Below are 15,732 nucleotides of genomic sequence, written 5' to 3' on the forward strand. Positions count from 1 at the left end.
CCAACCTGTAAACAAATTGTGTACACTAGTTGGGGGTTTTAGGTTAAAGGAAATAAAAACAATTCTCCACATAAATTTAGCATAATGACAGTCAAAGAGTAAATATTGTATAGTCTCATTAGTGGAACAGAAACAACACTTCCTATCTCCTTGCCACTATCGCCTAGCTAAATTATCCTTGGTCAAGATTATGCCTTTGTATAAATACCACATAAAGACTTTAATCTTGAGGGGTAGTTTAAGTTTCCAAATTAAAGTGTTGTAAGGTAAAGCCTGTACACCTAATAATGCTATGTACATGGAATTAACTGAAAACAACCCTTTCTGATGCAGCCCCTACACAAAGCGATCCCTTTGGTTTCTTAAGTGTGCATCTGCAACCATGGCCACTACACTGTGCCATGCTTGAAAATTAACCCCCATCAGAGATCTTCTAAAAGCTACATTTAATGGTGTCATAGACGGTACCGTCCTAACAGATGCACTTTTCTTTCTCACAATGTTATATAGTGACGGGAAGAGCATCTTGAAAGGGCGTGGCATTATGCATGAATCCTTCCAAAAACACACTTGGGATCCATCACCTAGATCAAACCTACCCATCGACAGGAACTCACCCTTGACCTTCATAAGGCTAGCCCAAAATTGAGAGTCCCCGGGCATGTATTGGACCTGAGTCAAAGTCTTGTCCCTTAAATACTTATTTTAAGCAACTTTTGCCAAACACCATCACCATTTATCAGTTTGAAAAGCCACTTGCTTAAGAGACACTTATTATGGACACCCAATCCTCCTTGGTCTCTTGGTGTACATACTACTTCCCATTTTGTCAATCTATATTTCTTCTTATGTTCATCGCTTTGCCAAAAGAACCGAGATCTAAAATAATCCATTTTTTTCAAAATTCCTCTAGGTATTTCAAAGAAGGACATCATGAACATAGGAAGACTACTCAGAATCGAGTTAACGAGGACAAGCCTTCCACCAACCGAAAGCATCTTACTCCTCCAACCACTCAGTCTCTTTTGAAATCTTTCTTCCACATGTTTCCAGTCCTTATTCATTAGTTTTCGATGATGCATAGGAATTCTTAGGTATCGAAAAGGGAATGATCCTACATTACATCCAAAAATTTGTGTATATTCCAATTGATTAGCATTAGCTGCTCCATAACAAAATAATTTGCTCTTATGGAAATTGATTTTGAGTCCCGATAATCGCTCAAAGACACAAAGCAAAGAGCTTCATGTTTTTGGCCCTCTCCAAATCATTGTCCATAAAGATAACAGTGTCATCCGCATACTGAAGGACTGAGAGTCCTTCATCGACCAAATGCGGAACCACTCCATGGATTTGTTCGGCCTCTTTTGCTCATGAAATGAGTATAGCCAACATATCAGCCACTATATTAAACAAGATTGGAGATAACAGGTCCCCTTGCAGCACTCCTTTTCTTGTTTGGAAATAATGGCCTAAATTATCATTGACCTTTACTGCAACACTCCCTCTAGACATGACTTTTGAAATCCATTCACACCAAACCGGTGAGAATCCTTTCATTCTGAGGACTTGTTGTATAAAAGGCCACTTAAGATTATCATACCCTTTTTTGAAATCCAGCTTCAGGATCACTCCATCTTTCTTTTTCCTATGCAGCTCGTGTATTGTTTCATGTAGTATTACAACACCTTCCATTATATATCTTCCCGGAATAAAAGCCGTCTAAGACAGACCTATCAACTTATCTGCCACTTTTAAAATTCTATTATTTAACACCTTCGTAAAAACCTTGAATGACACATTTAAGAGACAAATAGGTTTGAACTATTGTATCCTAGTCGCATCCGTAATCTTGGGTAATAGTGTAATTACCCCAAAATTTAAACTATGAATATGCAGTCTCCCCATATAAAATTCATAAAAGAGACTCATCAAATCTTGCTTGACAACATCCCAAAAGAATTGGTAAAATTCTATAGGAAAGCCATCCGGACCTGGTGCCTTATTATGTTCCATATCAAAGATTGCCATTTTGACATCTTCCTCACTGAAGAGCCACCAATACTTCATTCTCCTACTCCGACACTTGAGGTATATCATGCCTCAGAGTCTCGTCCAATGAGAAAGAATTTTGTAAATGAGGTCCAAACAATCTTTTGTAGTAATCGGTTAGATAATCATTCAAATTTGCATCCCCAACAATAATTCCTTCTTCCTGTTCTAATTGTGTGATTTTGTTTTTCTATGTCTCCCATTTGCTAACATATGAAAATACTTAGTATTATCATCTCCCTGCAACAACTTTGTTGCTTTTGATCGTTGAAGCCAATAAATCTCCTCCTCTCTTAGCAACTTAGTTAATTGCCCTTTAAGATGGTATCTAAGCTCTACCTCCTGAGATGATAGCAAATTTTTTTCTACCTTTCTATCGAGGATATCTATTTTATCCATCAGGTCTAGTTTATATTTCTTGTTTTGGGAGACTAAATTTCTAGCCCAACCTCTAAGAAAACGTCGCAACCTCCTTATCTTAGACTACCACCGTTCCAAGGGTGTTCTACCCCTATTCTCAGACTCCCACACCTCTTTTACCAAATCAAAAAAACCATCCCTTATCAGCCACCCTAGCTCAAATTTAAAATTCTTAGCATTGCCTCTATGAGATGGTTCCCCTACATCAAGTAAGAGTAGTGTGTGATCAGAGATTTCTTGAGTGAGAGCCTGGACGGTCGCCAACGGAAATTTTTCTTCCCATTTGGTTGTCACCAAAATACGATCTAATTTCTCATAGGTTGGAATTTCAACATAATTAGCCCAAGTGAACTTTCTACCCATCATTTCTAGTTCCCTTAGATTGAGAGTTTCGATAATGGCATTAAAGAGAAGTGACCATTTATTATTATATCTTGAATTATTTTTTTCCGATGGGTTCCTAATTATATTGAAATCCCCCTACTATAAAAGGTAGATCCCCGCAGCTAGTGCAAGCATGTACTAACTCTGATAAAAAGTTCTCTTTGTGCTCTTCCTGTGCTGCGCCATAGACCGACAAAAGGGCCCATCGAAAACCATCTACCTTATTTCTCAAGACAAATTTTATGTAGTAATCCCCATCAATAATACTTTCTACTTCGAAGCTTTCTTGATTTATTCCCACTACCACCCCCTAGACATACCCCGGGGACATCGCCAATGCCAAACAAAATCATTCCCCGCACAGAAATTTTTCAGACACTGAGTTGAGAAACTATTTCTGTTGGTTTTTGATAAAGCTATAAAATCAAGTCTTTTATCTTCAGCCACATCATGTAAAAATGTATGTTTAGCCAGGTCACGTAGACCTCTGCAATTCCAGAAGATCCCTTTCATTAGAACAATTTTTTCTTTGCAGACGCCTTCCTATTAAGAAGTTTCTTAAACTTTTTTATTTTTGCCACCTTGATGGGTATGTGAACAAGCACTCCATCAATGCCCACATTACTATCATCCATCACCTCCTCCGTCAAGTTGCCACAGAGTCGACTGATGGTGGAAGTGTCAGGATCGACCTCATCCTCCTCTGATTCACATTCTTTATCAATTAAATTACCAACATACGAAGGTTTCAATCTCTCTTGTTCTATATCTTTAATTAAAGCTATAGAACCAGCAATTAAATTTTCACTACCACCCAGACTGATCCCCACCCCTCCTAAATTTTGCTTAATACGATCACTAGAAAAAGAACACACTGAATTAATAACTGCCTTAGCATTATCTTGGGGATCCTCAAGATTTTTTATGGCAACTCTTTTTTCTGCCTTCTCAAGAGAGTGAACATCAGCCACGTCCGCATTCCGCTTGCTTCGCCGCACTGGAGTAAGCTCTCCATCAGACATCACCGCCATCGTCATAACACTACCCAATACATTGCCATCCACTGACACTCTGGCCTGTACCATGGCTTCAGGACCGGCCCCGAGGTACTGATCCTCACCCACAAGCACTCCATCTGATGTCCCATCAACCTGACTTGCCTCAAGTGACTCTCCAACTAGTGTGGAAGGCCCCAACTAGCAGCCCCCAAACTGGCCGACGCCCGTATCCCTGCCGAAGGCGGCTGCTGCTGCCCCTTCTCCTTCTCTTTCATTAAATTTCTTGGGACCAACCTGCCTCCCGACCTTGATGGCTGTGATGAACGTTGCGCATATGCGTTGGAGCCGAGGACCCTAAAGGTACCAGAGAAGCTGCTACTCGCATATCCACCGAATGACCTCTCTTGACTCCCACAAAATTGCGTACCACATCACTCAGATCATTCCCCTCATCTAATAAATCATCCTCTTCAAAATCAACATCCATATGTGCTTCTGGAATATTTGCTTCTTTTCCTGAATTGCTACTAATTATTGCACTTGCTGCACTTGCACCTGAGTTGATAGCCTTGCCATGATTTTGTGCCTCCTCCATCTCACTGTCCTTTGGTGCCCCACTACCATGATCATCATTCCCATTATTCTTGGTGTTCCAAATACTTCACAGCCCGATGTTTGGTAAATAAGGTTCAACTTCAAAAAGCAACTGGAAGTATCGATTACCAATAATGACATCTAGTTTGGTTGGAATTGCCTTCGGATCTAGTACTGCCACTGCAAACCTTCCAAAGCTACTCGCTCTAGTTGTCACCATGTCCACATCTTGAGTAACTCCAAAAAGAGTTCCCAAAGCCCACAAAACCAAATACTCCCTTAAAATTGTTGGAAGATTTAAGACTCTCATCCACACCACTGGCAAAGCATGACCGAAATATTCCTCATCTTCCTTGAATTCTTGAAATTTGAGAGTCACACCTTCTTTCATTTCCACATTAAACCTTGTCATCTTTGCTAGATCACCCTTTATAGGAAAAGCACCTTGAACTCAGAGCTACTGTGCCGTTTTACTTCCCAAGCAAAAGTGTCAGAAACCAAAACCCGCAAAAAGCAACAACATCTTCTTCTGACAAATCCTTACTAGAAGTGGAGATCAGAGCCATTCTCGATTCACTCTTTGTTGGCTAAATTGATGCAGGTGGAATAAGAAAATTGGCTAGTGCATCTGCCACTTGACCGACCAACTGGGCTACTAGTTTCGGCTGCTTAAGAATCAGGCATCGACTCATGGCATGATCAAAGCTTCTACAAATTTCACAAAATACCATCGTAGTGCACTCAAACATCAAGTGACCCTTTACACCACATCTTTTGCAAACCTTAGTGGTGCCTGTCTTCTGTGAAGCACCTACATCCCCCACACTCGATGTTTGTACCACTGAATTTTCAACCTGCACATCAGTTGGTCCACCTGCCGAAGAAGAACCCTTTAGAATTTGAGATCCAGCGTTAACACCTTGTTTCGCACCTGTGCCCGTTCCTTTCAAGTGCTGCTGATCCGTAATAACACCTTGCTGTTGATTGATCCCCATCCCCGGCAAAGCCGTAGATGGCGTGGTCATCACTGGAGGAGCTTGCGACGTGTGCTGCTGCTGATTCACAAGTTGTCGCACCGAGATTTGAGGGTTCAGCACCGGTTGCTGCGACGATACCTGCTGTGATGGCACCTGCTGCTGTGGAAGAGGTTGTTGCACGTACTGCCGTTGCTGCATAATCTGTTGTTGATGCTGCGGTGGCACCTGATGCTGCAGATGCTGCGGTTGATGCTGAAGGTTCGGTGAGTGGTGAATCACCTGGTGCTACTGTGGACCATATGGCTGAAGTCGCTGCTGATTCCGATGAAGTACGTGACGCGGATACTTATGCCCCTATCGGAACCCGCCGTTCCAGCCTCGATCCCCATTGCCGCCAAAGCGTACTCGTTGCCCCCGTTCATAATCCCACCCAGGGCCATAATTTGGTTGAGCCCTGAGGTTAGGGTTGAACCGATGACCATTGAAAGGTGCGCCATCGTCTACCTCCTGATACACAAGGCTGGCACCGTATCCATGTCGGCCACCGTGCGCAGCACCTCCTCCAACGCCTATGCGCCCTCCGCCATGGCTAGTTCCGTAACCTCTTCCTCCAACACCAACCCCATCATTGCCCACCCCACCTGCACCTGGTGACGCCATGCCCGCATGCATGAATTGCACGTACAAGGGACGAACAGAGGATGGAGTGGCGGCTAGGGTTAGCTTGTTGATCTCGTCAAGGTCGCATGAGGCAAGCCGGAAACATGATGCTAATTTTCCAATATGACCCCTTCTACGACTGCATCTGTCCAGCACACAAAGCCCATGTTGGGTCTCAGAAGGCCCACCTGTCTCTGTGCCTGGAACGGATCGGCGACAAGGACTCGCATCGCAGGCGTCATGTAGGCCACCCGTTCCTGCTGGGAAGACCGAACCCGCATGTTCGTCCGTCCCTGCAGAGGAAACGGATCCAGCATGCCACTACTTGCATGTGATCTCGTCATGTAGGCCACCCGTTCCTACTGGGAAGACCGAACCCGCATGTCCGTCCGTCCCTGCAGAGGAAACGGATCCTGCATGCCACTGCTTGCATGGCGCAGAAAATGGATCCAAATTAATTTGATTTTGAAACAATGACGAACACCAATCTTCGTGGACCTCGTGTGCTGACTTCACCGGCGATGATGGGGATGACCTCTGTAGGACCTCGACAAGAGTACCCCCAGCCGTCGGTCGTCGACCCCGCAAAAGCGTTGCCGTACAATCGCCTAGCGTCATCGCCGGCAACGCCCTCGGTCGTGGCAGGTTCTCGGACCACGGCGTCAACGACGGCCGTTGTCGTGCTGTCCAAGCTTTGATGATATTACGCACCAAAACTACTTTAGTGTTCAAAGATGCTGGGGACGAAGATGCTTCTACCCGTCGTTGGATCGACGAGTCTTGCAAAGCCATCTCCGCCTCGACAAGCTTCTCCTTTCTAAAGCCATGAACTGCTGCTTGGCGTACCAAGTCCGGTGTATACGGTGATTGATCGAACTCCTCATCGGATTCGTCGTCGTCCGCTAACACTGAGAACTTGGACTTCCCACCTATGGGACGGAGGTCTATCGCGGGATCGGAAACAACCCGATCACCACTACCACCGACGGGTATCCAACCGTCGTCATCATCCTCCGTCCCAACACTGTTTACCAAAAAACTGCATTTGCTTACCTTGTTTTCAACAGCCCGATCTGCCGCACTCCTGCGAGATTCCAAGATCACCGGAATGCGAGGACGCCTTGCAAAAGATCTGTCAGGCACACCAGTGATCTTCTTCTCGTCGTCGTGGTCGATGAATTCGTGTCCATCGCGCAGTGGGTTGCCGTCGGTCGCGACAACGTGTCCCTCTCCGGCAACACGGAGAAGCCGATCTCCATCATGAGATAGATCGCCGGCGTCACTCCGCCGCTGGCCTCCGTTGCCGTCGAGGTCCTCGGCGTCGCCTCCCGAGTCTCCTTCAACGGTCATATTTGCTCAGGGTCTAATGTTTTCACCTCAGCTGCTCATCTAGTAGGAACCTGAAGCTCGATATTTGTGGTCGCTTGAGATGAGGATTGGAGTTAAAAGAAACTCAAAATCTTTGCAGTATCCTCAACAATGAGGACGTAGGCATGTCTTGGTGGTGTGGCCGAAACCTTAGACTATCCTTGTATCTTGCATGCTTCTTGTTGTGGTTCACTTTACTCTATCTCTCCTTTGCATTGACCTTTAGGTTTTCACCCAATCTACACTTCGGTAAAGTTTTAGGTTAAAGAAGGGCATCAAGAGGTCCTCCTAACCCCCAAGAAAGTGTGGTAATTCGGCTGTACGTTTCTGAAGTAGGTTCATGAACCTTATACATTTAAGAGTTCAAATATGGTTTAAATAATGCTCATGCAATTGTTTCTAGATAATGGATAAATGTTTTGGTTTCCAAACACTTTTATCAAAGAGGTCTCGGACCATGACTAAACTAAAATTAAATAAACTATGGCTTTCTCCACAAAAATCAATGGCCTCATCCGCATTTGTTTTCTTAACCTATCACATTGAATGTATCTCTATTCTTTTGTATTGTAGTTCTCATTAAAAAGGAGCCATTGATTTTTGTAGAGAAAGCCATAGTTTATTTAATTTTAGTTTAGGATGTGGGAGCAAAACATGTTAGGAGGATACATGCTAAATTGTGCTGAGTTAAACTATGTGCTAGCGGGCTTGCGCTAGTTGATTTGTATTATTACCAACTGTTTTTTTTTAGCAACCATTACCAAGTGTTGCTGAGTTTGCTCCACTAAAGCGACACCAGGGCCCTGCTAAGATTTGGCCCAACCAAATTTGAGCCCAATTGGCAAATCTTTTCTCGGGTCATGTCTTCATGGACCTTGCAGGCCGCACACTAGGTCTCTCTCTTCCCCGCGAAACACATCATGGAGGAGGGTCTCTAACTAACATCTGCATATAAATCGCTTACTCCTTTCAGCATCCTCTCCATGTCTCTGTTGATCCATAGTCCATAGTGTGCATATGTACGCTCCTCTATGTTGTTACGTGCTCAATTAGTTGCTCTGAGTACTGGTCAATCCATGAACACCTGTCCTGATTTGGACATTTAAACTTTAGGAGGAAGAAACTAAACATACAAGTCCGATGGCACTACCTAGCAAGCCAAAAAAGGAGCCTGTCAGTTATGACTTCGTTGCATGCTTTTGTTGGTAGAGGTTTGGTTGGACACTGCCTCCAGTGGTTGGAACAAACATTGCTGGTGACCGGTGAGAGGGCGGAGCCACATCGTCACTCCAGGGTTTAGGTCAACCAGCCTACATGTCCTCAGTCCTCACTCACCTATGGCCTATGGCCAGGCCTCTCCCCGTTCTCCGCAGAACGTATGAATGCGTTTCCAATGGAGATGCATAGTCTAAACAGTCCTCTCTGAAGAAGACAAGCAATTCTGCTCACGTTGGCAAACTGTGAGCATGCGTCTTGGTTTGGCTCACGCATCTTCAGAGAAAATGAGACGATGACCCCCAAAATGGCTCACGGCTATTGCTAGTCTTTGGTATCTTGTCATCGTTGAACTTTCACGAATATCCAGTGCTAGGAATTCAAGAATCCATCTATTGCTAGCTAGGTTTTTTCTTTTTGATTTTTTTTCTTGTGATAGAAAGTATCTATCAAACGTGGCAGCATGCAGTAGCAGCCTAACTTGGGAACAAGAAATTCAAAGCTGGTAGCCAAAGCAAGCACTGGATGAATGTGGACCTTCACTGTTCACTCCTTGTGCCTGTAGTACGTGCAATTGGGAATTCAATGGCGGCTTGCGGCAAGATCAGGCCATGCATGTCCGGCGAAATCATGCATTCAGCAAAATGGCCGCCAGTCTGTTGCTAATGAGCAGCCCGTACTGTTCATCATCCATGGCGCCCATATGCTATTATGGTCTTCTTATAGAATTATTGGAGAGGCGGCCGGCTTGAAGAAGTCTTTGCAACGTGGCTGTCATAATGCCCACTTGTTCGGCTGGTATTAAAGCCGGCTGATAAATCGGCTGAAGCTGATTTGTTGTGAGAGAGAAATACTGTAGATTCTAGCTGATAAGCCGGCTGAAAGGAAATGGCATCAATAAGTTCGCTGCATGCCTGCATTGAGCTGTAAGCTGTTAGCTATCATATGGTCTCATGGGTGTTACAGCAAAGCTTTGAGGTCCAGTCATACAATGATACAAGGCACGTTGACGTCTCAGCTAGAACCTGAGTAGTGAGCACGTTATTATCTTCTGCAGTCGACAGAGCGTTGCTGCTCGGGGTGGGACGAGTGGACAATAGGACATACCATGCAGAGAAGCTTAGTGCTCCAAGTTTTGCATAAACTTCTACTAGTTGATCTATCATGTAACGTGACATTAACATGCCAACACACACAAACATGACATTTTAGAAAATTAAGTAGGACAGAACTGATCAGTGAGAAAAGAACCAATTTGGGAAGGAATCTAAAGGAGCAGAGCAAATCCCATTGAATACTACTTTCGATTTGTCTACCGAGTGTCAGTGTGTCACTAAGGTTCCATTGATACGTTGGCCTTGGACCAACCTTCAGCCTCGCAAAAACAAACTGGTGTGTGGCAGAGCATTGACATGTCCAGTAGCTTGTGCCTTGTGGTGGAGTTTCTCCTGCTACCGAATCTTGACAAAGCCAGGAAGGAATCTAATTTCTTGACAAAGGCAGGTGCGCAACACATTTCCGACGTGGTAGGTAAAGGATAACGAAAACATCCAATCATCCTTGGGAGTTGATCGATTCAACGAACAGTGGTTGGCCGCCACCAGCAAAAAGCAGAACCACTCGCCAAGCACAGCCCAACTACTCTCACACAGGGACGTTAGCCATGGCTGTCTCTTGCACTCCTCTGCAACTTGTTTCAGAAACAGACAACCATCAGCGAGCCCGATTTCGAGCACTGTACTGTACATGACATGACAGAAGAAGGACGAACGAACGATCGGCACTACTCGCTTGTTGTAAAGGAACTTCTTATGCACTGCACCATTGTAGAACAAAATAATTTTTACTTTTATCCCTAACTTACAAGTCAAAACCATAAAAAGTTTCAGTAGCTGCAACAGCCAAGAACATGCACATTGCAGGCCATGGCGTCGCAGCTGCGGGAACACAACAACATTCACATCAACTTTAGCTACTAGTACAAGGCGACGTACGGTAATGTAGAGAGTATCTTCTGCTAGTCTGATTGTAAAAACTTCACAATGATCTTGAAACGCTCTGTCTTGATCGAGCCGCTATACTTTTGTTTTTCTTCGATCTGTATACCTTGTCTTCTCTGCTCTTGTGCAGTGCAGGTGCAGCAGCTCAGCAGAGCGGCAGGGGCTCGCCGTTCCACTCCTTGAGGCACTCGAGCAGCGGGTCGATGTGCTTGCGCTGGTTGATGGCCACCAGCACCTTGTTGAGCTCCTCGCCGGGCGACCTCGTCTTCTCGCCGGTCAGGTACTCGGTGCCGACCTCCTCGCGCACGAACCGGTACAGCGGGTAGGACCGGCACTCCTTGATCCTGTTGGGGACCAGAGGGTTGCCGCTCTCCACGGCGGCGCGCGCGGCCTCCACCTCCTTGGGCAGCGCCGCGCGGACCTGCTGCTCGAACTCGGCCACCTTGGCGAAGATGGACGTCTCCACGACGCGCTCGGCGTCGCCGTTGGCCAGCGCGTGCTCGATCAGCACCGCGCGGAGCTTCTGCATCAGCGGGTAGTTGGGGCTGCACGGGTCGTCCGCGTACGCGAACACCGCCTCGCGGTCGATCGCCGTCTGCAGGTCCTTCTCGCAGAAGCGCGCGTTGTGGAGCCCGCCCCGGGCGTTCAGGCTCAGAGCCTTCTTGGCCACCTGCGTCACGCAGTTCTTCACCGCGGCCTTCACGTTCTCCTCGATGTGGCGCAGGTCGATGGCCTGGCACAGGGCGATCAGGAACGTGGACGTCATGAGCTTCAGGATGTCGACGGCCTCGGCGGTCTTCCTGGAGGAGATGAGGCCCAGGGAGTTCACGTCCTGGTTGTGCTGCTCCGCGCTCTGGACGTGGTTCGTCACCGGGTTGCCCAGGAACTGGAGCTCAGAGCAGTAGGAGGCCATGGCGATCTCAGCGCCCTTGAAACCGTAGTCCAAGCTCGGGTTGCGCCCACCAGACAGGTTGGAGGGAAGGCCGTTGTTGTAGTAGTCGTTCACCAGCTCCGAGAACTGCGCGAACATGAGCTTGCCGATGGCGGCGAGCGCGAGACGGGTGTTGTCCATGGACACACCAATGGGAGTGCCCTGGAAGTTGCCACCGTGGAGCGCCTTGCCACGGGACACGTCGATGAGCGGATTGTCGTTGACGGAGTTGATCTCGCGCTCAATGGACTTGGTGGCGAAGCGGATGACCTCGATCTGTGGGCCGAGCCACTGCGGCGAGGTGCGGAGCGCGTATCTGTCCTGCTTCGGCTTCATCAGCGGGTCGAGCTCGCCGAGCTTCTTGGCCAGCTTCATGTAGGAGCTGCCTTCCAAGACGTGCTCCATGATCGCGGCAGCCTCGATCTGTCCCGGGTGGTGCTTCAGCTTGTGCGTGAGGTGGTCGGTGAACTCCGGCTTGCCGGTCATGACCTCGCAGAACACCGCGGAGATGACCTCGGCCATGATGGCGAGCACGTTGGCCTCAAAGAGCACGGTGGACGCGAGGCCAGAGCCCACGGCCGTGCCGTTGACCATGGCGAGACCTTCCTTGGGCTGCAGCTCGAAGAAGCCGTGCTCGATCCCCGCGATCTTGAACGCCTCCGCGGCGTCCACCTTCCTGCCATCGGGGGCCACCGCGACGGAGTTCTGGCGGCCCGTGATGAGGCCCGCGATGTAGGAGAGCGGGACGAGGTCGCCCGACGCGGTGATGGTGCCCCGCAGCGGCAGGCACGGCGTGACGTTGGCGTTGAGCAGCTTGGCGATGGCCTCGAGGATCTCGAAGCGGATGCCGGAGTAGCCCTGGAGGAGGGTGTTGATGCGCACGAGCATCGCGGCCCGGGTGGCCTCGGCCGGCAGCACGTGGCCGTCGGCTCCGGTGCCGAAGGCGCCGGCATTGAGGAATCTGTCAGATGGAACCAGACAAAGTAGAGGTCAATTCGGAGCCCCGAGTGGGATATTTTAGGTGAATGATTGAACAATAAACTTGGTCAGGGTAATACGATAAACTTGAACATTAACTAACTTGGATCAAACAAGAATCTGCCGACTTAAGAGTTTAGTTTATGTTTGTAATGCTTAGTTTATGATGATTGCCGTGTTAAGGAGCTGCTTTGTCATATCAGCACTACCTAGTCAGACGAGGGGTTTTTGTAGAGAGAAGATACTAGTATAGACCGAGTAATAACAACAAACGAAATAGTGGATTCCTACAGACGGACAGATACGTAGAGTTGTCGGCGCAAGTAAAATATTCTTTGCTTCATCTCATGGCAGCTTGGTGGGTGAGGGGAAAAAAAATGAGGTCTTTTTAGTCTAAAGAAGCTTCCCCGGATGTGGGCAGTCTGAAACTTTGAATGGAATAATTCCACATGCTACGAGTAGTTGACTTCTTTATGATTTTCAATTTTTTATTATATATTGTTGTTCCATGGTTGTTTCATGACACGTCCATGCTCTAGTTCTTTATTACTTCCTATAATAATAAAAAGGACAGCTTTTTGAAACGTACGCTTAGGGCTTTTTTGTTGTTGTTGTTAAGTAGGTATAAAAAGGCCGAAAGAGAACTCATGTTGCTGGGCCTGGGCTCTGGTAAAAACGTGTTCCAGCTCCGAAGGCGCCCGTGCATGTTCCGATGACTGTCGGCGGCGGCGAGCGCAAGCACAATCCCAATCGCGGCACCTAACTTTCAGCGGCGACGTGACGGTCGCGAACCCCACGTTCGGCGGCCATCTCTATCCAGCGAACCTAGTCCCCCACTACGCCACTACTAGCCTTCCCACGTCGCCGCCATGTGCGGGGAGTAAGCGGAGGGGCCCAAGACTTTGGGCTTCCACGTGGCCGCGACGCGACGCGAGCACGAGGCGATGGTGGCGCCAGCCGATCGCCGAACCAAAGCTGGCTCGGTCGCTCGGCGTCGGTCGGGTCGAGCCGAGTCAAAACTCAAAGAAACTACTCCCTCCAGGATCGGCTGTAGCCAGCCAGCACCCAACAGGGTATCTCCCGTTGAGATCCCAAATCTCCGGGAGGTCAAACTTGGTAGGCCTCGCTGGCGGTGAGCGAGCGAGCTACCGGCCGCCGACGCCGACGCGCCCGGGAAGCACGGGGTTTCCGCTTCCGCACCCGTCGAGCTGTCGAGCCCAACTTTTGTAGTACTGTGCTGGTATGGTCGGTGGGACAGGGTGTGGTGTGGCCCGCCGAACGGTGGGAGTGGCACCCAAGTTGGGGTGGAGTACTACGCGTAAGCCGTGGATCGGTGATTGATCGCGGCTCGTGTTGGCAGGACCATCCGTGGCGTCTGCTCCTACTGTCGCGTGTCGACAGGAGGGCAGGTTCGGTGCATCCTACTTAATGGTTTTGCATGTGAAATGAACTGCCACAGCCTGGATGATCTTTTTTTAATCACTGTTTTACTAATTTGGAGATATGATACTGTAGTAGAGAGGATTGATAGTGCTGTATTTGTAGTACTTGTAAAGGTTGTACGCATTAATGATGCACGTAAACCATCCACCGATAAAAAAGTTTGAGGTAGTTTTTTAAGTTTATTGCCAACTCACCAACGACCTACTAGCTACCAGCTGTGCTAGCTAAGGGCATGTGTGGTATCTACGGGAGCTCTTAAAATTTCTATCGTATTAAATATTTAGACACATGTATAAAGTATTAAATATAGACTAATTACACAACTTATAACTAATTTGCAAGACGAATCTTTTAAGCCTAATTAGTTCATGATGATTTGACAACGTGATGCTATACTAAACATGTGCTAATGATGGATTAATTAGGCTTAAAAATTCGTCTAGCAAATTAACCTCCATTTATATAATTGATTTTGTAATTAATCTATATTTAATGTTCCTTATTAGTATCTAAATATTCAATGTGACGTGAATTTTAGAGCTACTAACGAAGCAAACATCCCCTGACACGGCGAAAAAGGAATATTTCTTGCTTGGGTAACTGATGGGATCCCGTGCAGTAAACAACTAGCCGGAGCACATGCAGGCGCAGCTCGCGCGACGCGGCAGTGCAGCCAGAAACTCGTGAATAAACCACCACTACTCATAGCTGTTTGCTGGGATCATCCAATCTAGTAACTGCGAAACTAATACGTACTCCAGACTGAATACAGCACTAACTAGGCTCAGAATTGAACTGCTGTGGAAAAACAAAAGGAATCGAGGTCTCGGTCGCAGTCTCACCTGATGAGCTCCCTCTGGAGCGCGCCGCCTTCCTTGGTGCGGCGGTGGGAGGTGGCGCCGAAGCCGGTGGTGACGCCGTAGCTGTCGGTGCCGTTCATCATGCTGCTCATGACCCAGTCGCTGCTGGCCTTGACGCGCTCGCGCGCGGACTCGTCCAGCTCCACGCGGGCCTCGCCGCCGGCGCCCGCGGCCGCCACGGCGGCCACTTGCGCGATGCTCAGGCTCGCGCCCTGGATCTTCACCACCGGCTCGCGGAACTCCGCCACCATCCGCTTCACCTCCTCCAGGTGGCTCCCGGACAGGTCCTCCGCGGCCTTGCCCCAGTTCAGCGGGTCGGCGCGCGGCGCCGGCGCCGGCGCCGACATGCACAGGCCGTCGCCGTTCAGGGAGCGGACAAGACCGGTCTCGCACTCCATTGCGACACGTGCGTGCGTTGCGTACACAGATGGATCGACAAACCGGGGGAAATTAAAAGCTACACAAGAGTAGTAGTGGCAACACTGCTACTACTAGCTGATTACTAGTACAGCTAATTGCGTGCGTGACAGTGCTGTAGAAGAAGAGCTTTGGCTTTGTGGAAAGCTAGGCTCTTCCTGAGGAGAAGGGTGGGGGAGGAGGGGCTTAAATAGCGTGGCCACGGGTGGGAGGTTGTTGGGGTCTGCGACTGGCATTGCCGCATTGGCTTGGCATGGGGGGTAGGTTGTTGGCGGGCCGAGCTGACTCCGCGACGCCTTCCTGGCCCTTGGATGGGCCGGCCAACCATCTTGCCGATGCGCGCCACGCGAGTGGCCTGCCCGCGCGGAGCCGGTCGTCGCGTGGCGTGGCCGCCTGCCTGCCGTCCGCGGTCCGCCTGGGGGAATAGGACACTGA

At 48.4% G+C, this 15,732-nt stretch overlaps 1 protein-coding gene across 1 annotated transcript; it reads right to left on the reverse strand.

The window, feature by feature from the left end:
- Positions 1 to 10,492: 10,492 nt before the first annotated feature.
- LOC136477727 (phenylalanine ammonia-lyase-like) lies at positions 10,493 to 15,462 on the reverse strand. Its single transcript, XM_066475974.1, has 2 exons — positions 14,863 to 15,462; positions 10,493 to 12,560 (listed from the first exon to the last, which is right to left on the reverse strand). Exons 1-2 carry the CDS (start codon positions 15,276 to 15,278, stop codon positions 10,814 to 10,816), a joined length of 2,163 nt encoding a protein of 720 aa, XP_066332071.1. The 5' UTR covers positions 15,279 to 15,462; the 3' UTR covers positions 10,493 to 10,813.
- Between the last annotated feature and the right edge of the window lie 270 nt (positions 15,463 to 15,732).

Source organism: Miscanthus floridulus, chromosome 8 (genome assembly GCF_019320115.1).
Source record: "Miscanthus floridulus cultivar M001 chromosome 8, ASM1932011v1, whole genome shotgun sequence".
NCBI classification, from domain to species: Eukaryota; Viridiplantae; Streptophyta; class Magnoliopsida; order Poales; family Poaceae; genus Miscanthus; species Miscanthus floridulus.